Source organism: Anopheles maculipalpis, chromosome 3RL, assembly GCF_943734695.1.
Source record: "Anopheles maculipalpis chromosome 3RL, idAnoMacuDA_375_x, whole genome shotgun sequence".
NCBI lineage: Eukaryota > Metazoa > Arthropoda > Insecta > Diptera > Culicidae > Anopheles > Anopheles maculipalpis.
The window spans coordinates 6349308-6372122 of NC_064872.1; the positions used below are offsets into that span (position 1 = coordinate 6349308).

Here is a 22815-nt window from a genome sequence, read left to right on the forward strand (position 1 = left end):
AACAATTGCTATGCCAAAGATTAGTTTAAAGAACGGACACAGGAATTCAGTATGGATGCGTCACTGGTTGGTAGAAAGCTTTCCCCTTGAAGCAGAAGCACATTAATTTGGATCCATCTAGCTATCTACGGCACCCGTCTCTACTAACGATCGTTAAACGCACCGATTCAGATATAGCAAAAAAGGTGGACCAAAAACACTCTTTTCCTCCACAGGATTTATTGCTCTGCTTCCCCATCAAAACCTTGTTTACGTTATCCGCCTGGTTAGCGCACTTATTTCCATATCCACTATCAATCCGGATGATAAAAAAATACCCCTGGGGGGATAAAGGTCCCAAAAAAAAAGGATCGCGAAAAATAAAGCGAACAATTGCAATGCATATCATATACAGTTCTATATGATTATTTTGCTTGTATTATGCCGTGATAGAAGAGAACAAAGCAGAGGTAAACAGCAGACACACACACACAGCGTGAAAAAAAATATTTAAAAAATATATAAATTACATATTTTGCTATACACTGCATTTATCTTTCCTTCCCCCCTTACATGGCCGTAAAACAAAACCAGAACCAGATTCGGTGCAAATGGTTAAGCAGTATGTGTTAGTCACAGGTAGAGGGGTGTAAGCAACGCCCGATGAAGGAAGAATATTATAATGTCTAAGGGGTTGGGCAGAAACAGCTCCCACATTGTAGTTGAATTTACTACTACTAATTTGCGATTTAAACCATTTTTCGCTTCAAGCGCAAACCACAAATGAACAGGAAGTTGTTGGCCCACTGACACGACACGAAATCAATTATTAATGCGAATTAGTGCGAAGGAGAGTGATGAGATGTCCGAGGTGAGTGCCATCCCTCCCCCGCGTGCGCGAACGATGCGAATTATGAGAAATGTAAAAAAATTAAAGATGGAAAACAAAACCAGGCAAGAACTGCTAAAATAAAATTAAACTATTAAACGAAGCGCAGTGCGTTTTATTTGTAGTAGGTGGTAAAAATTATACATCCGGAATAGTCTGATTTTCTGACATTAAGACCAGCTGATTGAATAATAATAATAACAACTGGAGAAAACAGTGGTGGAGTAACCTATGGGGGGAGCTGCTGGTCGCCAGAGGACTCGTCGGGTAGAGAACTCCTTTTGTCTTAGATGGGTAAATCCCACCAAACATTCATCCCCGCCAGAGCAGTATGAAAATCGTCTATGAAGATCTACTGGCTGCTCAGTTTGTAATTTGGTGATTGACCTAGTATCATCGTCTTTACATTGATTACTATGTATGAAGAAAGAAAAAAAACATTAAAAATTGGATTTATTACTTAAAACAAATGAGAAAAAAAATTAATTATAATTTGCACTTCATTTTACAACAAAATTATTTTTTAATGTTCCGATCTCGTCGATATCGATCGAAAAGCGCAATCAAATTTTACACCAAAATTGGATTTCGAGTAACAGGAAAACATACCAGTGCAGGAGGTAGCATTTTCCCGAAAAAACATCGAATTTAGCTTAACTGGTAGAAAAAAACACCGCCAAGTGTACTTAGCTTATGTACGCATACTTAGCGACGCATAAAATGCTTAGAAATTATAGCTTGCTAAAGCTTCATATACCTGTAAATCGGATTGCATAATGGTTGGGGCAGAAAGCTTCATTATAGCACATTTTTGGAAAGCTTTAAAGCTTAAAATTGAAATGCAGGGTACCAGCTACCTCCTCGAATGCATGCTCTCCTGTGACAACCAGACGCTCCTGGTCGGAAATTAGTGCAAAACCGACCAAATTTCGAAGCGGCAAAATTTGACCAGGAGTAAGAGTAGAGCATACCAGCCAAGGAGGTAGCAAATGGAAGTTTTAAAAAGGGATCGAAAAATAATTGCTTTCCGACATGACAAATATTTTTCCGTTCTATTTTAAGTTTGCTTTTCAATTTTATGTTATTCGTTCTCATTTTTGTTCTTTTCTTTAAATATCTTTGAAATACCTCCACAACGTGGTTTTCAATATTGAAGAGAACTGAGGAGGATTTTTCAAAAACCAACGGAAAATTCCGCCAACAGCATTCCCGTGGAAAATCGGGTTATCGTGGATAACTCAGTGATTGTTCGTCCGATCCTGGCGTCCGGCATACCGATAGACGCGTCTATGGACCGCGCATCTTTTTGATCAACACCTCAACCCGATGCCTACAACCCCGACCCTGGCTTCCGGTATACCGTTGGATAAGTCTTAGGATCGCACATCTTTTTGCTCAACACACCAACCCGATCCCTCCACCCACCACCCAGTTATTGCGGAAAAGCTGCGAAAAAGGGGTTTTGTGCAAAAAAAATGCGCGACACAAAGACGCATCCAACGGTATGTGGAACGCTTCGATCGGATAAAAAATGAGCGAGTAATTGCCGATTTTCCACGGGAATGCTGCGGGAGTTCCTGGGACCCCGTTGGGCCGTGAAAAATCGGCAGTAACTCGATAATTTTTGTTCCGATCGGGACGTTTTGCTTATCGTTGGATGCGTCTTTGAATCGTACATCTGTTTGTGGAACAGATAGTTATTCCACGAAAGAGGAGTTTTTCTGCGGGAAAATCGGCGATAACTTACCCATTTTTGGTCCGATCGGGGCGTGCAGCATACTGTTGGATGTGCCTTTGAGTCACGCATCTTTTTGTGGAGTAACTAATTCATCACTGCTTTGATTCCAGAAGCCCTGCAGGATATCTGGACAGAATTCTCAAACCACCCCCCTTCCAAGTATTTAGGACTTTCTCAGATGTCTAGAAAGTGTTTTCAAAGGCAATATATCTCAAAAGAGGAAAACTCGAATGTTCTGGAGCACTTTGGGCAAATAATGTAATAGATTTTCGGATCTAAAAAGATATAAACCTTTAAAGTTGGTTGCTACTTTGCACTATTTTCCACATACAATACTCTGAGTTGAAAATGGACCTGAGGATGGACCTGAGGATGGACTAGTTTGCCTATGCCTCGCACTGAAGTGCATATTGCGAATTCTATTCAAAGCAACGATCCCAGAACTGATCCATGGTGTGGTATAGATGACGCTGTACACCTGACAACGAATGTGCCTCATCCGGATAGGTCTGCAAGTAACAAATGGGCCATCAATTAATAAATCAATCACCTTACACAACACTCAGTCAAGACATCATTACCATCTGCTCAAAGTCAATATCATGATCCAGCAAGGCCCGCACAAACACCATCGACTGTTGATAGTGCACGTTATCGTCCGCGGTACCGTGGATCAGCAGGAACAGATGGTTCTTCAGCTCGTCCGTAAAGCCACTGATATCGCTCTTCTCGTACCCGACACCATTGTCAGTCGGACGTCCCATGTAGCGTTCGGTGTAGATGGAATCTTTAAGGACATCCATTTTTAGTCAGTAAAATGCTCTCTACCCTGGCTAAGCTTCAATTCCTACTTACCGTAAAACATCCATGAAGTAACTGGCGCTACCGAGATGCCACACCTAAACACCTGCTCGTGATCTTTCTCAAGCGTCATCGCAGTCGCATAACCACCATAACTCGAGCCCCAAATACCAGTACGCTGTGGGTCGATAAAGGTGTACGTTTCCTGCAGATAGCGTGCAACAGCAATCTGATCTTCCATCTCGTACGTACCGAGCTGGTTGTTGATGGAGAACAGGAACTCGTAGCCCTGGTTGCCCGTTCCACGCCCATCAATCTGTGCGTAGATCACGCCCTTCGTTGTGGCCATATAGTTAGCGAATCCAACACTGAAACTATCGGTAACGCGCACCGAATCTGGTCCAGCGTACACGTTCACCACCATCGGATACTTGCGGGTCTGCGCTGTGGCAGGTGATTCAAAGTCAATCTCCGGTGGAAGGTAGAGTCGAACCGATGCCTGGAAGTTACCATCACCGACCGGGACGCGTAGGAATCGTACCGAGACTTGCTTGTATTGCTTGAGCTGCTCACGACGCTCCAAGTTTAATTCCCAGTCCGCTACGAGCTGCCGATCGCTAGTGCGATAGATTTGCGTATAGGAAGGTGTTGGTCCAGAGCAGGTTGCTGCCATATAGGAGAGATCCGCACTGAACGACGCGCTTGCAAAGTTACATTCTGCCGAGTCCTCTAATTCGTCCTTTAGTCCACAAGTAAGACATTCCTCATTTCTGTACACATGCCGATGATGAGGCTCACTGGCAGGGACAGCTGTGTAGTACAAGGCCTGCGACGCTTCATCGTACCCATTGATGGAGGACACAGTAAAACCTGCCGGAGTACGGGCAATAGGAGCAGTGGCTCCCTCTCCAACCAATTCCATCACGGCACGCCACCCATTATTATCTCCCATCAGGAAGCATCGATCAGCGCTATAACAGCGCGGAGTGTACAAATCGTACCACCCGTTTGGTCGATCGAATCGGATCGCTTCCGTGCAGGTTCCGTCGGTCGTTGCACACTTCTGGAATGAGGCAACGTTTTGTCGGCGATTGGTCCAGATAACGCCTAGCACATCCTCACCAGCCCAGTTCACCGTACCGAGCACATGATCCTCGCCGACCGTAGCGAGCGGTGCTGGAAGTTCCACCCATACTACTTCACCGGCAGACAGATCCGTAACACGCAGATGTACGGTCGGGTTGGTGGTGTTAACCTTTGGGTAGCGAATCCGCAACTCTTCCGGATACTGCTTGTCCGTGTCGTCCGGAGATCCGTACAGATGGTACGTAAACTCCTTCACCTCACGATCGTCAAAGCTTGCCATGGCAAGTCGGCGTCCGTTCGGCGAGAACCAAAGTGTTGCATCCGTACCGAACACTTCCTCTTCGTACACCCAATCCGGGATGCCATTATAAATGACCCCCGGGACACCATCAAGCGTGAGGGGTCGTTCCACCGGGTCGACGAGTGATTCTCGATAGTAGACATTGTTATCCTTCACGTACGCAAGACTTTGTCCCGTTGGGGAGAGAATGCAAATCGAAACTTCCTCCTGATTGGCAACGTGGTAAGTAGTGCTGAAGATGTCCACGAAAAAGACAATCAATTAAGGGGTGGTTCCCGTGAGAACACAATGTTATCTACCTACCCGGCCAATGTGTCGTAGATTGCGTACTTGGAGAGAGATGAGTGTCTGAAGACCTACAAGGAGAGAAGGAAACAGGGTGACTTTTGGGATGAGAGTGCAAAATTTGATGCGTTGTATCATTACCGTTCGGACATCGTATCGCACCAGGACTTTAGTAAAGTCGGGTTTAATCAGCTGAATAGAAGCGCCACGGAATTGACTCTGTAGAATGAAAGATGTTTTAATAAGAAATTCCTGTTTTCCAGCGCAGTCTCGTTGTCTACTCACCAAAACATCAGTAGTGATCACGACGACACTGTCCCCAGTGTTGACGTTCAGCTTCACATAGTCTCCACCATTCCTGTACAGAAGCTCCTCTCCGGACAACCACGTTCCGTTGAATCCTCGCAATCCGAACTGGTTCGGGATGATCTCGTCAAAGGTGAAGTCTTTCAAATCAGATTGCTTCGCTTCAAATGGAGCCGCCGAGATACGGCCCACGAGTAAGCAGCACCAGGCTAATAATGCCAGGTACTGCATCATGTGATCACTCTCACTTTCGTTGGAAAAAGAAACACCTGACCTACCTTCCCGACGGTGGTCAGTCTATTGAATGAAGCCCACGAAAGGCCTCTCCATCGCTTCTTGTAGGGTCTTGTGCCCGTGCCCGAGGGTTTACGACTCGTCACCAATTTACTGATAATGTAATCTGTTACAATCATTTAGGCGATAGGCGATAGGTGAGTGAGGGACCCGGTCGAGATAGTGGTACCTGTCGCGCATTGTACAATTGCTTGTTAGGGAATTAGTGTTTGATTGACAATCGGGCAATCGTTATTGAACAACCGGCAAGTGGGGGATTAGGCGTGATGGGAATAACGGACAGCAGCAATCTAGGCACTAGAAGAGTTGGAATCGGCGGTAGAAGAAGTGGACACTTAACTTCAGATATTTACTATCTATTGGGGCAGATATTCCCACAAAATTCTCAACTTGCTCGTTGCAGGAATGAAGACGTCACTAGAATCTCCCAAGTGTTTGGCGACAGTAGCTGTCTTTCAATTGGAGAGCGTCGTCTTAGCAACAGACAACTTTCTTTCTTCAATATCCTTTTTCGTTGAATCGCTCCATGGCATACTACAAATTAAAATCATTCTACGAATTCTGCTACAACACAGCATCAGCATGTACCCTTCGCACCATGGCATTTGTACAACTGGATGTCCTAGGATTCAGAATTAAATTCGGAGTTAACTTCTCTGTATCAATCGACGTAATGCGATGAACGAACCAGGAAAATACATTTAGAGGGAGATACAGATACATTACATCTCCTCCCCTTCCCCTATCTTCCTCCCTCAATATACTTCTCCGAAGTACCTAACCCCAGAGGAGAACGAAAATCTTTCCAAAACTGAAAAAGATTGTTCAAACAATGATTTTTCGTTGTGTATATCTGTGTCGCGCTTGTGTGAATCGGTCCGAGGTCTTGAAGACGCCTACTTTGTCTGCTGTAAAAGTTTTGTCAACTGGTTTCTTTTTTCTTCTGCGGCCTATGACAACGCAAACCGTACCAGATTCTTTACTACCCTCACCGACAATCGGTGCACTCGATTTAGTCGACAATTGGCATCTCGAACGAGAGGAGATACTACGCACTATATTCCTTCCGTAGACCGTAATCATCATGACGCGCACTGTACTGTGGTTTGCCGTACTGGCAGTACTAGCCTTGAGCGTAAGTATACAACAACTGATCTTGTCACTCACCTAACAGAAACGTGTCTTTTTAACGGACTTTTTATGCTTTTTTCAGCTGCACAATGCATCAGCCCAGCTGGACAACACGATCGTCAGCAGGCGCAGTTCCATCAACTCCACCCTGTCCTCCTTCTCGACCAACATCGTCAACAAGGTGAATGAGTATGCGAGCAAATACACCAGCCTGCGTAACGACATGTCCTGGCAGCTGCGGACAGCATCGGAAACGCTTACCAGCTTCCTGTCGGACAAACAGATCGGTGACAATGCGCTGCTTGCGTCGGACGTACTGTCCGCAGCTAGTACCACGCTGACGGCTAGTGTGTCCGCCTCCATCACCATTTCGACCACCTTCTCCACCGTTAGCACGTGTGTGAATACGAAAACGCAAGCTTCGGTTAGTGCAACGTTCAGTGCGTTCAGTACGGCCCAATCGTCGTACTTTAGCATCATCACCACCTCCACGTCACCGTTCCTGTCGACCTGCCGGTCGAAGTTCTCCAACACGGCGAACGATTTGGTTAACCAGTGTGCCGATCGCATCCAGGACTGTCTGAACGATGAAAACACCGAGCTGAGCCGCGTGAACTCGATCCTGAACAACTTTATGACGCTGATGAGGCAACACTACCAGGCGTTAAGTAACCATGTCCGTTACTGTAGCGGTCTCGGTTCGACTTCGTCCCGCACGGAAGTGAAGGCAGAAATTAACGCCTGTCTTAAGGGGGTATGTACTCAGAGCACCATGTCTCATTGCAGTAGTTTTTGCTGAATGTCTAATTCTATCTTCCTTTCTTCAAGATCTCGATCTACGTCGGACCACTGTACAAGGCACTGGTCGAGCAGCAGTACCAGCTGGTCAACACGATGATGCAGCTGGAGGTGGTGGCATCGAACAATCGGGTCAAATCATGCATCAACCAGGTCAGCTTGAGCTACACCGCAATGGCGGAACAAATTGTGCCCTCGCTTAACGAGTGTCTGCAGACCGGACAGTAAAGGAGGGGGCGGAGAATTGGAGGGATTCTGTTCCGAATGTTTCTCTTTGTTTTATGTAATGAAATTGTACTAATGTAAAAAACCAATAATTCGTTTGTTTTGTTTCATGCTGGAACATTAATGAAAGAACTTGAACAGTACTCAATATATTACTCTTATGTGAGAAGATTTCTCAGAAGAATTCTTGCGAAATATAAAAAAAAAATTCTAACGAAAAATAACCTCAAAGTAGAATACTTACCCTAAAGTTCAGCAGAGGAAAGATATTCAGATAGATAAGTCACAACAAGGACATGTGCTTTTTGCAGTCCAAACAGGGGGTTATTCTTCTTCATGTCACTCAACGACATCTGCATCCTACGGCAGAGGTAGATATTAGTTTGATCAAGTGAATTCGCAATATGGATGTTTGCCTTCACCACGACCTTGGATATGTTTTGCCAAAAACCTGTGCATGATTTGCGCCAAAACACTTGAGGACATTCGATTGAGGTTAGGTGGTTTGAAGTCTCGATTTTTTTTGCGTGGGATAAAACAATAATAAGGTAGGATTAGCAAGACAAGATAGAAAAACATGCAGCTACGTGAGGTCGTAGTAAAAAGGTATTTTTATCTCTTTAAACTCCGCAAACTGGACGGCAATCAATGCTAAATTACTCGATTCATTCTTAAGATGACTAGTCTAAGATTGCTATTATTAACGAAGCCGAAACACCTCTAAGGACTGACTGTGTGTTGCAGTTCAATTGAGCAAACTATTCAAAGAATTGATTAAAGACAAAGCAGACGCCATTCTCAGTACTATCTGATGGATATATATTATCGCAGGTGTTCTTCATCTCAGCGTTGCTTAATAATCGGGCAGTACTTTCAACTCTCAATACCGAGAAAAATATGAGACTGACGATTACGCAGAGTTCACAATGATGATGCCTTTTTTCTCAAGGTCTCAAGAACTAGAACTCGTTAGGATTAGGTAGAATTACGATGAAAATACTACGAAAAGGGATTTTCGGTGGTAGTTCTGGGAGCATGCGAACTTCACTGCTTCATATTTGTACAGTTGTGCCGCTATGTTGATCCGGTGATGATTTAAAGTTTAGCTTTACTTCCACAATATCTCATGTGAAGAGTGGACAACCTTAAGAATGTATCTTAAGAATTTTATTACGGAATAGATCCCAGTTTAATCCCTCTATTTCAATCACGTAAAATCGTCAAGTTCTAGCTTTGTGCCTCCCAGGCCAAGAAGTGTCTCATAGCGATTGTTCAAATATTTAAACGTCTGGAACGTCCAAAGTCGTCCCCAAATGAGAGTCACCCTTTGCGCCATATACCTTACCAAAGTTGCTGCAGACACGTTGGCAAAGGCGGCGGTTTACATGCCAGATTTAGCAAACAAACGGTGTTCCAAAAACTAGAACAGATCCACCAGCTCGGGTACGTCGGAGTATGCCAGAAGTGCTCGAACCGAACGCACGTGTGTTACAACTTACAAGCGTAAAGCCTTTCTGGAACAGATCAAAGTAGGCGTAATAGTTTTCTTAGTTACAGTGTCACCATGGGATTGTGGAGTGCTTCGATCGTTCTGCTGATACCACTGCTGTGTGGATTATGTGTAAGCTGCTATACCTGACCCGCTGTGTGATGCGACTCCTCATCAGTACTAATGATCTTTCTCTGTGCACCGTTTTATCTCGCATCAGAATGGCTCACCCGATTTAGGTCTGGATATCGCGATCGACTATGTCACGCAGAACAATCCGAACGTTCTTTCGTCTGCCAATATGGTAGGAACAGCTACCTCCGATCTGCAAGGTGCCATCGGTGGTTACCAGATTGCCAAGCTGAACGGTTCCACCAGTTTGGTCGTTTCCGGCGAGGCACTCGTCTCGCTTGTCGGTAACATTACGCTCAACGTGAACGATGTGCTACGCAACATCTCGATTGTCGCTAGCAATCGCCAGACGGCACCATCATGTATGTTCGGAAGCATGAACGCCACCATCGATCGGGCGTTTGTTGCACTCGATCAGGCAAGCTCACTGATCACACGTATCCAAACGTCCACCTCATCCCAGAACGGTGGTGCCCTCACGTCCTGGATGATGATGATCCAGACGGCGATGACGGACATCTCCACCTATCTGGACACACTGTACAAGGAAGTGTCGGCTGTAATGGCTGCCGGAACGCTCTCCGCCAGTACCGTGTCGGCAAACATTAAACCAGCCACACTGTTCAATCTTGCCGGTGCCATCTCGGTGGTGACCACAGCGGAGAAAGGTCTCACCACCACCGTTCGAACGATTCGGTCCGGCTTCGAACAGGCGTCTAACATCCTTAACAGCTACAGCACGGACATGACCAATGCACTGACCTCGGTCAACAACACGCAGCGCGATTACTACAACCAGGTCGTTAGCCGCATCACTTCCTACCAGGGCAAGGTATCCTGGGAAGCCGGTTGGGGTGTAACCGACATCGTCAACACCCTACCCCGTGTAAATCCGTTCATGCAGGACTCCACTACCCGTACCACCGCGCTGCAGCTAAACACCTCGATCACCACGACGACCACCGCCATCCAAACCTATGCGAACGTTTGGTCCACCAGTCTCCAGACCCAGATGACGCTACTCTTTACCGGTGCGGAAGCGTTTGTACAGAGCAACATCAAGGCGCTGGTGCCGGTATTCGATGCAACACTGTTCAAGTTAGCCGCCACCATGTCGAACGGTGGCACATACTCAACCAATTGCTTCTTCAAGTACGGTGGCGCCATACAGAACCTCGAGAACAATATGCGCGATACGCTGCAGAAGTGTTACAACGATTTCGCCAACACCGGTTACACGGATTCGTTCATCAGCGAGTACAACATGGTGATCCGTGAGCAGACGCGCAGCATTGCGAACCGGATCAACTTCTGCCTGAATCTGGGGTCCACCAGCTCGACCAAGGTGATCAAGGCGGGCATTTCGAAATGTCTTTCGGAGGTAAGTTGTGCACACAGATGATGCGATGATCACCAGAACACCACGATAATATTCTTGTCCCATTGTTCCCTAACAGACGGTCACTATGAACGACTCTCTAATGAAGGACGTCAGCATCCAGACGAAGTTGGTCGTTTCGATGGTCAATCTGGAAAGTTTGGCGATGGTCCAGCGTGTGGAGAGTTGCGCCGCCATCATGAACCATGGGCTGATGGCAAAGGCGGCCTCGCTGGACACGTTGCTCGCTACCTGTCAGACTACCAACCAGTAGTTCGTGTTGGGGTTATGGTTGTTAAGGGTGTTATGTATCGAAAATAGTTGTACGAAAATAGTGCTTGTACTCGACTCGAAACAATAAACCTGATATTTTGGTCGAATGGGTATTACAAATTAATATAAGGTTTTGTAAGAGATACACAATTTTTTTTGTATACAGCGAAAGTAAGCTTCCGCCGTTGATGGGTCGATCACGCGAAGGGATGCCTGCAAGAGAATTGGCATATCTGCTGAAAACGCGTAGGGACGACGGGCGTCATCAGTTTCGCTAAGGATAGAGAGTTAACTCTTTTCCTGGACTAGCCAGGACTAAAGTTCAACCGGCAACCATTCCCATTTTTTCTTCCGACGGAGTGGAGAAACACTACTGGAATGCGAGACCGACAACCGTTGGGAAGGCAAAGGGGAAACTTATCCCGAATTTGAAAGGGATGCTCCCAAAGTCTTGCAGGTCTTGATAGTCAAAGTACCTAAGTAAGACGAAACCATAACCAAAAAACCATTCAGTTTTCATTTATGACACAGTTGCCTTAGCCGTTGTCCAGTAGAATACACATATGGGACCTTTTGTAACCGTGATGGAAGAGTTCTTGGGGGCGCAACATTAGTTTGCTTAGTAAAAGCAACCCAACGGCCGTGTGTTGGAAGTTCTTACTCTTATATCATCAATCAGGATCATAGTTTTGTAGTGATCGTAAGGATGCATAAGCTTACGAGACGCATGATGATGTTTCGCTAGAACAACCTGCGTCGGGACGTCGTTAAGATCAAATTCGACTACTTTATTGCATCTACCTATGTAGAGATCACTTGATCCTCTAACAGAGTACAAGGGGTGATGTATATGGGTCTCTGCAACCTCAGGACACTCCAGATATTCCAACTCTCGGATAACGTTCAAGTCCGTCAAGAGTGCTTGAAAAAAGTCAAACGATCATGTGAATCATGATCGAACGATCATGTGGATCTCAAGTTACATTACAACCCACGTGTCTTTAGCCCGATTTGGATAGATTTCATACCGTAGAAGCAGTGGCGGATTTAGGCAAGGCTCTAGGCTTCAGAGGTCCTAGGCGGAATGTAAGTGACTCTTCTTTGGGTGGAGATTCTTTGTGAATTCGGGGCTCATAACAAACACAAAATCAAACAACCCCCAAATAGCCAAACATCTGGCAATATGTGTCTGTTTCTCCTAACCTTGAACTCTTTCCCCTTTACATCCATGTTGTTTAGCATGCGAAATAATATTTACAACTCTCTCTCTCTCTCTCTCTCTCCCTCTCTCTCTCTCTCTCTCTCTCTCTCTCTCTCTCTCTACCTGTTTACAACGGCCTTTCGACACAATCATCAACAAGTTATCCTGGGTCCTGTAAACATGCGTCATAAATACTAACAAACGTCACAATCGTTGAGATGAGCTTTAAACGAAGTACAACTAATCGATCGATTGCACCATATGGATATATACCACGGGTTTGTATCAATAGACGATACTGTGCTGTACTCATGATCCGCCAGTGGGTACAGTAGCGTTGACCTTCCGCTACACACTAAGAACGAAATGAAACCTGGATAGTTGAACACAGCCAGTAAAGTTTTCACCTGGTAATCAACATGCGATCTTCAAACGACCGTTGATCAGCACCTTCTAGATGGTTCATTTGCACGCGCCACCTACACGCACGTAGGGGACGACGCAATGTTTTCGCACAATTTCCCATCTCAATGGGTGGCTTTGTCCATGAAACCCTTTCGAGAAGTGCAACATCGGCTCCTGCAGGAAGCTGCCAGCCGGTATAAAAGTAACTCGCCCACCGTACACTGTGGTACAGTTTCGAAAAAGTAGTGCCTTTAGTTGGCCTCTCTAGCAAACCGCTACAAAAGTTACTAAAAACCCTCCCCCGAGTGCACGATGCTGTGGAAGAAAGCCTTCCTCGTGTGTGCGTTGTTGGTGACCGTTCAGGTAGGTTTAGATGCTGATGCTGTGTTGTAGCAAGGGAACGCTTTTTTCATGTGTGCTATTTTCCCTTGCAGGCGGAACCACAACCCCAGCTGCTCAGTGGACTTACCTCGCTCGTCGGATCGGCCGTCAATGGTGTGAGCACGCTGCTATCGGGAATTGCGTCGGGATTCGCTGCTGGTACAACGGGATCATTGTCGGCTAGCGGCAGTGTTACCGGTGGAATTACTATTGGTGGTATCACGCTCGGTGGCTCCGGAACTTTAAACTCTAATCTTCCGGTACTGAATCTCCTAAACAATGTGGTCACATCGACACTGAATGCCCTCAACACGGCTCTTTCCAACTTTGGTACGACGGCCGGTACGGTGCTGACGAACACGCTGTCCACCATTACAAACACGCTGAACGGATTGCTCGGCGGTGTCGGTACTAGCCTGAGTACGATCGGAAGCGGGCTGACTGGTGCTCCAACCGCCGCCAACGGTCAAGTTGTCGCCAATGCGCTCAACAACGTTGCCACCGCCGTCAACTCGGCTGTCAATGCGGCTTCGGCCGTGTTCGGTAACAGCACGGTTGCAGCTGCGCTCGGCAACCTGACCAACGCGCTTAACGCTGATCTGGCCACCGCCATCCAGGCTATTAACAATGCCACCGCAAACCCGGGCACAGCGACGACCCTGCTCGGAGCACTCGGCCCCAATGGTATCAATGCGATCGCGAACGTGCTGGGAGATGCGGCCAACATCCTGTACACGACCGCCAACATCCCACTGCAGCTGGCGGCTGCCGCAAACGTTAATGCTACCCTGGCCGCTAACGCTGCTGTCCCGTACACTGCGGCCGGTATTGCAGCCGTAAATTCGACGGTCAATTCTGCCCTAACCAACGCCAACAACGTGCTGAATGCGGCCGTCGGATCGTTCAACAATCTGATCGCTAACGTACAGCCCGCCACGAACGCTGCCCTCACGCAGGCCACCAACACCATCAACAACGCGCTGACCAATCTGAACAATGTGTTCAATCTGCTTGCCGGTAGCACGAAGACAAGCGTTACCAATGCGGCCAAACTTGCCATCAGCAATCTGACCGATCTCGTGTCCACCCTGCAGACGAATCTCGGTGTGCTGAACACGGTAACGCTCAATGCTGTTGCCTCGGCTAACGCTTCCATCTCCGGTAACGCTTCGGCCGTTATTGGACCGATCGTCAACAACCTCGCTAGCACGAATGCGACCATTGTTGCCTGCTCCCAAGCGTACCTGCCACTGGCCGTGCGTACCAACGTGTACTACACGACCGCCCTCGGATCTTGCGTCGTACAGGCGACGACCGTTGCAGACATTCTGGTCGGCAATACGATCGCGGTAGTTAACTCGGCCGCCACACGCATCCGCACCTCAACGGCCGGTGTATCGCTCTGCATTTCGTCACTCTTCCCATCGACGGTGTGCACCAGCGCAACCATCCCGAATGCTCCGGCCTACATTACGAATGTGGCGCTGGATGTCGCCAGCATCAAGACGGCAGAGGTGATCGATGTTGCCAACACGGCGAACGGTGTGGCAGCGTGTACGAACAATACGGCTAATGCGGCTGCGGCCGATTTCGCTGCCATCGCGGCCGCCTACAACCAGTGCATTGCCTAGATCAATCAAATTGTTTGTTTAAGCAACGAGCTAATTATTCTAATAAAAAAGGCTTCTTGTTATATTATCCCCTATAAACTGCAAACCTTGCGGATGAGTTACTGTTACTGGGTGGTGGAACGCTTGATCAATAGGACGTCATTGATTTGAGAATTCTAGTGAAAGAACACATTCAATTGGGGTTTTATTCCCTAAACGCGAAGTTTAATCTAGTGCCGCTTTAACTTCCACTGGTGGTGCCGCTGCTGTACTCTGCAGCTTCCATCTGGTAAAGGAAAAGTACACGGCTAGCACTAGACCAATGATCCCGATGGCTCCTAATGCGCACGCGATGTATACACCAATGTCGGGAAGTATTAGAATCAACTGAAGAGGGATCATATTGATCATGTTGTTAGTGGAGTGTTGTTAGTAAATGATGGTGTTGATCGCTTACCTTTATGTCATCCGCTAGCTCATCAGTAAGGCTCGCCGTTTGGCGGAACCATAGCACCGGTAGCATCACCTCCGGGATGCCTCTTAATAATCTGAAAGAATAATTTCGTGTATTACAATAATGTCCTTAAGTGTGTTCCTTTGTTTATAATCAAATGTCTGCCTCGAAGGCTTAATAAATTAACTGAAAACCACCATCAAGGGAGAGATAAGGAAGAAAAGGAACGAACCCGAGAACGAAAAAAGTGACAGCGGGCCATGATAGTTAAATAATTTCTGATAGTTATTGCAAGCAGCTTGCGCTCTAAGAAATGGATCATTCTGGCTGTAACGCTTCATCCTTGTCGGGATGGAAGTCCCTCACGCAGGAAAGGAGCATCAATGGAATAGGACAGACGTCAATAGAAACTGGACCCAATGGTAATACACTCCCATACTCACGTCATTCCGTACTGTCGAAGGTTCAGGTTCACCTGCAGCTGTGCCTTCACACCCAACGGCACCCCGGTGTACGGTTCCAGCTCCATCTCGAACCGATGTTCCTTCTCGTTCGGCTTCATCCCACTAACGCCCGTGAGATAGCTCTCGTTCGCTAGATAAAAATGGGGAAACGAAACGGTGGCCGGTGCACCAAACTTACACCGTGACACATCCATCGCACCATTGTCCAGCACCGGACAGGTATCCACATCCTCCGCCGTACACTGGCACTCCGTCTCCTCGTAGTTTACCCCATTGTCAAAGACACGATCGTTCCCGATCCAGCGCAAACCATCGATCCCGTAACGTTCCATCTCTTCCGCGTACTGTAACGTTACCGAGCTGCAAACGTCCGGTGCAAAGACGGAAACGTTCGGTGGCGTACCGCTTAACGTACGTCCCCATGGTGGCCAAACTTCACCCGTCGTACCACGTATCTGTCCACAAGCGCCACGATAGTAATCGGTCGCATTTGCCCCGTTCCAGAGTCGCATCAGGCCGGTATTATGAACGTTATCTTTACCGGTTCCGATCGTAAACGTTCCGTCGTACGTTTCACTACCATTCCGACCGAAGAACCAGCCGAACCGATCGTAAGGTGGAAGATCAATCGGAGGTCGGGATTCTTCGGGGATCAGTGCAAGCAGGGCCAGCAAGCTCGTTAGCAGCTCATCATCGTAACCTTCAAAAATCATCTCCCGCACCAGCACATCGTAGAAGGGTGAAGTAGCGAGATTGTTGATCATAATGATGCCATCAACGTAGAACTGAAATTCTGGCTCGTTTCGCAATGCATAACCAACGGTCTGTAGAAAAGAAGAGATAGATGATATGTATGTATATAAGGTGTCCACATGGAAGTGTTTCCCATACTATACCAGAAGTACGGGATTGATGGTGATGACACGATCCGTCTCGTAGTTGCCAACTGATTTCTCTGGGACGTAGTGCCATATACGGCGCTGCTGAAACGTCAGCGTATCGTTGTTGTTCCACACGAGATTCACTCGCTCGTGCCGTTCGACGAACGTATACGGTCCAAGCTCCTCCAGATGTGGCTTCTCCGTCTGATACTCGGCCGCATTGGTCCAGTTCCACAGGTATATCTCCAGGTACGTATCGATCGGTGGCTCTATCCAGTTCTTGTACACTTCGGTGCCCGGTTCCAGCACAAACTCCTTCTTGGCAATTTCCCATATGAGTGCTGGCCATAGCAGACCAAGTACCAGTGCAAACACACAGAGACCCGTCGTAGTGCCCAAGGCGCACAGTCGCTTGGAGGTGGGTGACCAGTTCGAGCAGCAGCCCATTGTAAGAATTCGACGTTAATACCGACACGATAGCGTACAAAGTGATATCAGATGATCGGACAGGTGATTAGCTCTATCCACATTGTTTGAATCGGCAACGCCAGCTGGCTGATAAGAATGGAAAGCATTAAACGACTCGATAAGAGAGAAGGTATGGCCGAGAAGCGATTAGTTTGATAGCGAATACAACAATAGAATATTGCCTGTAACACTCCAACAATACATATGCGTAAATATTAAACCATTCTTCACGTAATTGCAAGGTCGAGTACACATTTAATCTCTATCCAAGGTCGAAGTCTGGTGCACTCCGTAATGCATAGAGTGATTATCTAGTTAAGTCAAGAAAAGGCTAAAAATGGCGGTCAAAGACAACTTGAGCTTGAAGGACGTTTAGAAGAAGGTAGATGTCTAATATGTGACACTTTTTAACAGTCCGAAGGACAGGCTCACAATATTTGCACCTTCTTTTACCACCACAAAAGTTCAAAATGGTCTAGCATATAAATGTACTCCAAACCTTTACCACAATTCATTTTAAAGCCCTCTGGCACGTCTAAACGCATCACTAGCACTTATTCAATAAATTGCACTCCTCCAGTTACCTTGGACAAAAGAGGACTTGCTCGCTGTACAGCTCAATCCGCACTAAACGTTCCAGGCCAGCCAGCAATGCCTTCGTAAATGCGATGTGAACGCCCTAAGGTAACAAAATCTGTGGTCGCTTGTGGATTGATGATGGTATCTCGCTGCCGCTTGTTTCGGACCGGCATTTGCGATTTAATCGATAATCCATCGATCCGTTGGGGCATTGTTTTCGGGATGATTCTTAAGCTTTATGAAGCGATCATACGCGTATCACAGCGGAACACACGGAGATAAGATTTAACGCAGGGACTTAACTTTTGGCTTAGGTATTAATGATCTAAGTATCGGAACTGTGTACGACGATGAGGACCGGGAGTTGATTTCCGTTTGGCAATTGTTGCTCATCATCTTGGTAGGTGCTGTATCATTGTTTGAAGCATTATTTTTTTTTGTGGGGGTAAAGCAAGTTATGAAAAATTCGATGTTTACCACCAATGTTTATTGTTTTTGGGTTGCGTCATTGTTATCACAGTGATAGGTGTTTAACTTGTGGTGTACATACACTTTAACAATGGGATTAATTCCCATGCTGTCATTAGATGACGTATGTTACCTTTATGTACGTCAAGGACAAATCATTCTTCCTCTTGACTGAACGACCTTCGAAGGACACGCCGGCCATCAAATGGTTTATTCGACCCGCTGAAGCCAGGTAGTTGCATAGGCAAGTCCTCACTACGGGAGATCGATCCGGATGGGATTTCAACCCCGTCACTGCCATGTGAAGACCGGTGCCGTTAAGAGATTTACTATCGGATTCTGACACTCATTATCTCAATAGCGGTGTTAACTGCAAACAGAAACTCCTGATCATCCAGGAATCCTCTCGTAGGTTTCTCAAAAGCATCAAGCCAGATCGGGTTGGATAACTCACCCAAAAAAGAAAAGCCCATTCCCATCCGAGAGCATGTATCTGGAAAGTCTCATGGAAGTGTAGTAGGAAATCAGACGCATCGCTCAGAAACAGCAGGACATCCACACAAAAAAAAAAAATGGAGCCTGCATTCAGTTTTCTCTATCCATCAACTACGGCGACTCACCTATTGTGATCGTAGACTCGATTCGACATAATTCGCTTCTCCATCCCTGATCTGGACTCCACTGTTAAATATAAAAGAAGGTGAATGATAATGATCAACATGCGATCGTTTACTATGCATGAGTCATTTATATATGAAAGAACGTAAGGGTAACACCCGAGCGCGTGACGCTCATCGTCATCGTCGTCGTAGCTTAGCAACAGCGAGCAAGCGGGCGCAGCGGACGAATAATGGAAGAAGAGAAAGGCGGGTGTACATCCCTCCAACGAGCACTAGATTGCTCGATCAAAGGTTTTGGGAAAGGGTCAGGGGTTTATAAGAAAAAGGGTCGGGAAGAGGAGCTAGATAGAGGAAATGCACAAAGACAAGCTCGGAAGGAAGATAGGGAAATAGAGAAGTCAAACAGATAGGAAATTGAATTAAATCAAATTATTGCTCACAAAAGTGGATCATTCGCACCGACAGAAGATATCCTTGATGCAATCACTAGGAGAGGTCGAGGACGAAGATTAATGGATGAGAGTTAGGAAGGAGTATCAATGGCATTAAGGGGAAGGTAGGCAATACGGTATGCTTTTCCATGTGTGCGACATGATTCTAAGGGCTCCAGACCCAGCAAGTACTACGTACTCGCAAGCGATTCGGAGCCGTGTGAGCGGTTCCAAGATTGATTGACTAATTGACAGTCAAAGTGGGAGAAGGACCAGTTGCTTGAAATCCAGAAGTAACTGCAGGAGCCGCAAACAAACTGGCTTAACGTTCAGCAAAAACGGCCACATATTTCGGAGCGAAACAATAATACCTCCAAGGTACGTACAGGAGGGAATGTGATGTGAATTTCTGCGATTATTCTCAAAATGCCAGAAAGAGGAGGGATTGGAGCGTAAGCGTGATTGCATCAAGAAGACATAAATATTGAATTTGCGACAACAGATTGAAATTTTTTAGCACAAGCACATGAATAAGAGACACTACAACAATTTATTACTACGAATCGGGACCCTTTTTTGAAAACCTCCTAGGCAGATACCACCGGGCCTTCATTAGGTATTGGCACGTTTCAGACCACTTACTAATTATGGTTATCATTAGTACAATTATGATTGTTGGCAATGATAATAGGAGCAATAGTCAAAATTGCTCATCAAAATGCTTTACATATTTTCGATTTCTTTTTCTATTACTAGACAATTTTCACAATTCTCATAATGACGAATTTATACATAGTGCGTTTGTGTGATTTTTCCCAATTCGCCAGGACGAAGAAACGATTTGAAAACCCATGGCTGCGGACAAGAAATGTTAACATATATTACACCTCTACAACCGGGCAAAGGTGCCATACTTCACGGCCATTTCGCACAAGAAAATGTATTGTAATCAAGGAGAATTTCGAACATTGCTCACTTAAGTTATTAGCAATACGAACAAGCTGTTAACGGAATAAGAAAGTTTAAGGTTTTCGGATTTCAAAGTTTGTATGCATCCCATGCATCCCGGAGTGTGCATACATCCCGGAGTTTGCGGACACAAAGGTAGGTTCTACGAGGTCTTGACTAGTTCGGATATAATAGCTTCTTCCAGTTATTTAAGCATACTTCCAGTACTTCCGGGTATTACGATTTTTGTGGAGAATGACACATGCTTCGATTTTATTACTCAACGATCTCTCGCTTCCTCTATCGTTTTCCCCCATTTTTTACCCAAGTTCAGCGAGTAATTAAACCGCACACAAAACAAAGTAGGGCTCTTTCACAGTAACCAACATTGACATTGAACGTGACATTCATTCATTCTATGACAGAGACCCCCTCACGCACGCACCCCGCGTGCGTGATCAAAGAAAAGAGAAAGAAAACATTTTTTTTTGAAACCCGCTTCACTAAACCAACCAACCAGCCAGCAGCTGCACAACAGCTGCGTTTTTTGTTTCTCTGCGTTTGCTGCGTAAAATTTTCAAAGAAGTACAAAAGTTTACACCAAATAGGGAAGCTACTTGAAACTGGTAAAGAAAAAAGACAGAAAGAAGAAAACATTCCTGAACTTAGCACTTACAACAGGAGCTTGCCAGTTGCGAGTTTCATTTTTCGTTGGAACCTTTTCCTTCTACAATAACCTAATCCGAGCGCTCCGCTCCATCCAAATACTTCAGTCATTGTCCTGGCCGTCCTAGCTTTGAACGCTGTGCATCGAAAAAATCTTACTACAACGATAATTCACCTCTCGATAGGGTGATGTTGAAAAATATATAGAACTTTTTTTTGCGCTTTTTCTTGCTTGCATTTGCACACATCTTCGGGCTCTATAAATAATCTCTTTATCTCTTTATCGTGTTATTTGTGATTAGGGGAATTTTGGGAGTCGTTCGAGAGGGTTTTCTTTAATATTGATCTTTAACCTAACGCATCATGTTAATTACATCGTATAAAATAGATCTCAAGGTCTCTTCTATATTCCCCTTTTACGTTTTTGCACAAACCATCCATCCCAATCAAATGCAACCAACAACAGGCATTTGGTGAGTGTTTATGTCCCGCGCGTTAGTGTTGGCTTGTCTTCGTACATTGAATCGAGCTTTTTGAATAATAACTTAATATAACAAAACATTCACATTTGCTTTGTTTTGCCTCATCACATGCCGCGCGCGCATCTACGTGTAGTTTAGGATAGACAGTACAACTTTACGTTTAATTTTATATACTCTTTTATCTTTCTCTCTCTCTCTCTCTCTCTCTCTCTCTATCTATCTCTCTCTGTTTATCTGTGTTTTCTTTTGCACATTTGATAGCCGGCATATGCAGTTTGTTTTGGTAGTTATTATATAGTATATGATAATATGAACTATATATTTAATATTTCTTCTATCATTCAACGGGCTTCCCATCTCATATCTATTGTGTTTGATGCTTTTTTTTACAGTTCGTTTTTGAATTTGTTGCATGCATAGAAACATGTTATATTAGGCTACCAGCTTCAAGCCTTGCACACAAACACACACCACATTCAATGATCGAATGAACGATCAACACTACAATTGCTACTGCCATCGTTGATATAACGAACCAGAACGCACGTGCAAAACTCGTTGCGTTTGTGTAGTATTGTTGCGCTTTTTTCCTACATAGCCCGGTCAACTACGCTAAATGTTCATTAAAATATGTGAAGATTTAAAAACAATCGCATGCATCATCAGCCTGTCTATATCTGGGGTTTTTTTTGCTTAATGATTAACAGTGATCCCTCTTTGCAGCATGCAATTTTTTTTAACGATTTAAAGCACATTAAATCGGCCAACGACGACGACGATGATGATGCTAATTATCCTTATGTATTCTCTAGGCAGAGGAGAGATTTGCTTTGTTGACACAGATGTGCCATCACGGCCGGCGGCCGTGAAAGCTACAGATATTATTTTTTGTTAAACGCTATTTGAATTCGAGAAGCTAATAAAGACGGTTTACGAAACCGAAGTCGAGGTGCGAGAAGTTCGGTGAGCAGAAAAGGTTTTAAAGTTATACAGTCTCCAAACCGAGGAGGGCTTAAACCTAACTTTTGTAGTTTGGACCGCGGTTCATATAGAAAAACTCACATATTAAACTCAACCCTTTTTTTGCAACACTGTTCACTTTAATAATACAATTGTTACAGTTTAGATTGTACCAAACGTTAGATAAGGTTTTCTGTTTTGATTCCAAGGGATTTTTGAATGTGGGATTTTTTGTCACTGTATGTTTGTGTTACAATTATCGCTGCATAAATTAAAATTGTCACTAATAAAACCGGTATTAAGGATAAAGATGACGTATGGATAAAAAAGCGACTTTTGTCAGATGCATGGTTAAATTAAATGGTAAAAGATACTGTAACCAATATAAAAAATATCCAATCTTTGCCACTTCATCTTGAGGCCTTATGCTGGCCTTATCATTAATCCATCCCTAGCTTTGGCCATGCAATTTTTTGTATAGATTTTCCTCTTCAAATTGTTTTAGAAAATTGCGATCCGATGGAACTGGGGCACAAGTGAGTTCTCCCAAAAGCTACTTTTCCCAGCGCTCGCTTCGAGTAGATAACAACACTGCATGCTTTTTAAAAGACATTTCTCAATACTATTCCAAGATAAAATGAAACAGAATGTGACGGCCTTTTCATTGATTGTGAACCACAGCTTCTGTTAAA

At 45.3% G+C, this 22815-nt stretch overlaps 4 protein-coding genes across 4 annotated transcripts; 2 read left to right on the forward strand and 2 right to left on the reverse strand.

Annotated features, from left to right (window-relative positions):
• Nucleotides 1-3025: 3025 nt before the first annotated feature.
• LOC126560354 (venom dipeptidyl peptidase 4) lies at nt 3026-5619 on the reverse strand. The gene is made up of 6 exons (XM_050216316.1): nt 5365-5619; nt 5221-5298; nt 5098-5150; nt 3462-5026; nt 3188-3393; nt 3026-3115 (listed from the first exon to the last, which is right to left on the reverse strand). Exons 1-6 carry the CDS (start codon nt 5617-5619, stop codon nt 3026-3028), a joined length of 2247 nt encoding a protein of 748 aa, XP_050072273.1.
• A 1144-nt stretch (nt 5620-6763) lies between these two features.
• On the forward strand, nt 6764-7837 carry LOC126565111 (uncharacterized). The gene is made up of 3 exons (XM_050222253.1): nt 6764-6814; nt 6893-7564; nt 7639-7837. The coding sequence occupies exons 1-3, from the start codon at nt 6764-6766 to the stop codon at nt 7834-7836; spliced, it is 921 nt and encodes a 306-aa protein (XP_050078210.1). The 3' UTR covers nt 7837.
• Nucleotides 7838-9397: 1560 nt separating this feature from the next.
• On the forward strand, nt 9398-11106 carry LOC126560355 (uncharacterized). The gene is made up of 3 exons (XM_050216317.1): nt 9398-9454; nt 9543-10835; nt 10912-11106. The coding sequence occupies exons 1-3, from the start codon at nt 9398-9400 to the stop codon at nt 11104-11106; spliced, it is 1545 nt and encodes a 514-aa protein (XP_050072274.1).
• Nucleotides 11107-14927: 3821 nt separating this feature from the next.
• Nucleotides 14928-16948, reverse strand: LOC126564537 (protein croquemort-like). Its single transcript, XM_050221615.1, has 4 exons — nt 16517-16948; nt 15600-16444; nt 15160-15250; nt 14928-15089 (listed from the first exon to the last, which is right to left on the reverse strand). Exons 1-4 carry the CDS (start codon nt 16946-16948, stop codon nt 14928-14930), a joined length of 1530 nt encoding a protein of 509 aa, XP_050077572.1.
• Nucleotides 16949-22815: the final 5867 nt, after the last annotated feature.

Bases quoted from the DNA above. Each gene is read 5' to 3' on its own strand.
- LOC126560354 (XM_050216316.1), bottom strand. From the start codon at position 5,619: ATGATGCAGTACCTGGCATTATTAGCCTGGTGCTGCTTACTCGTGGGC. The intron at 5,151-5,220 runs GTAATGATACAA...CTCTCCTTGTAG, and splicing joins TGCGATACGATGTCCGAACG to GTCTTCAGACACTCATCTCT. The intron at 3,116-3,187 runs GTAATGATGTCT...TGTTACTTGCAG, and splicing joins ATATTGACTTTGAGCAGATG to ACCTATCCGGATGAGGCACA.
- LOC126560355 (XM_050216317.1), top strand. From the start codon at position 9,398: ATGGGATTGTGGAGTGCTTCGATCGTTCTGCTGATACCACTGCTGTGT. The intron at 9,455-9,542 runs GTAAGCTGCTAT...ATCTCGCATCAG, and splicing joins CACTGCTGTGTGGATTATGT to AATGGCTCACCCGATTTAGG. The intron at 10,836-10,911 runs GTAAGTTGTGCA...GTTCCCTAACAG, and splicing joins TTTCGAAATGTCTTTCGGAG to ACGGTCACTATGAACGACTC.
- LOC126565111 (XM_050222253.1), top strand. From the start codon at position 6,764: ATGACGCGCACTGTACTGTGGTTTGCCGTACTGGCAGTACTAGCCTTG. The intron at 6,815-6,892 runs GTAAGTATACAA...TGCTTTTTTCAG, and splicing joins TGGCAGTACTAGCCTTGAGC to CTGCACAATGCATCAGCCCA. The intron at 7,565-7,638 runs GTATGTACTCAG...CCTTTCTTCAAG, and splicing joins TTAACGCCTGTCTTAAGGGG to ATCTCGATCTACGTCGGACC.
- LOC126564537 (XM_050221615.1), bottom strand. From the start codon at position 16,948: ATGGGCTGCTGCTCGAACTGGTCACCCACCTCCAAGCGACTGTGCGCC. The intron at 16,445-16,516 runs GTATAGTATGGG...TCTTTTCTACAG, and splicing joins CCATCAATCCCGTACTTCTG to ACCGTTGGTTATGCATTGCG. The intron at 15,251-15,599 runs GTGAGTATGGGA...TTATTCTTTCAG, and splicing joins CTTCGACAGTACGGAATGAC to ATTATTAAGAGGCATCCCGG.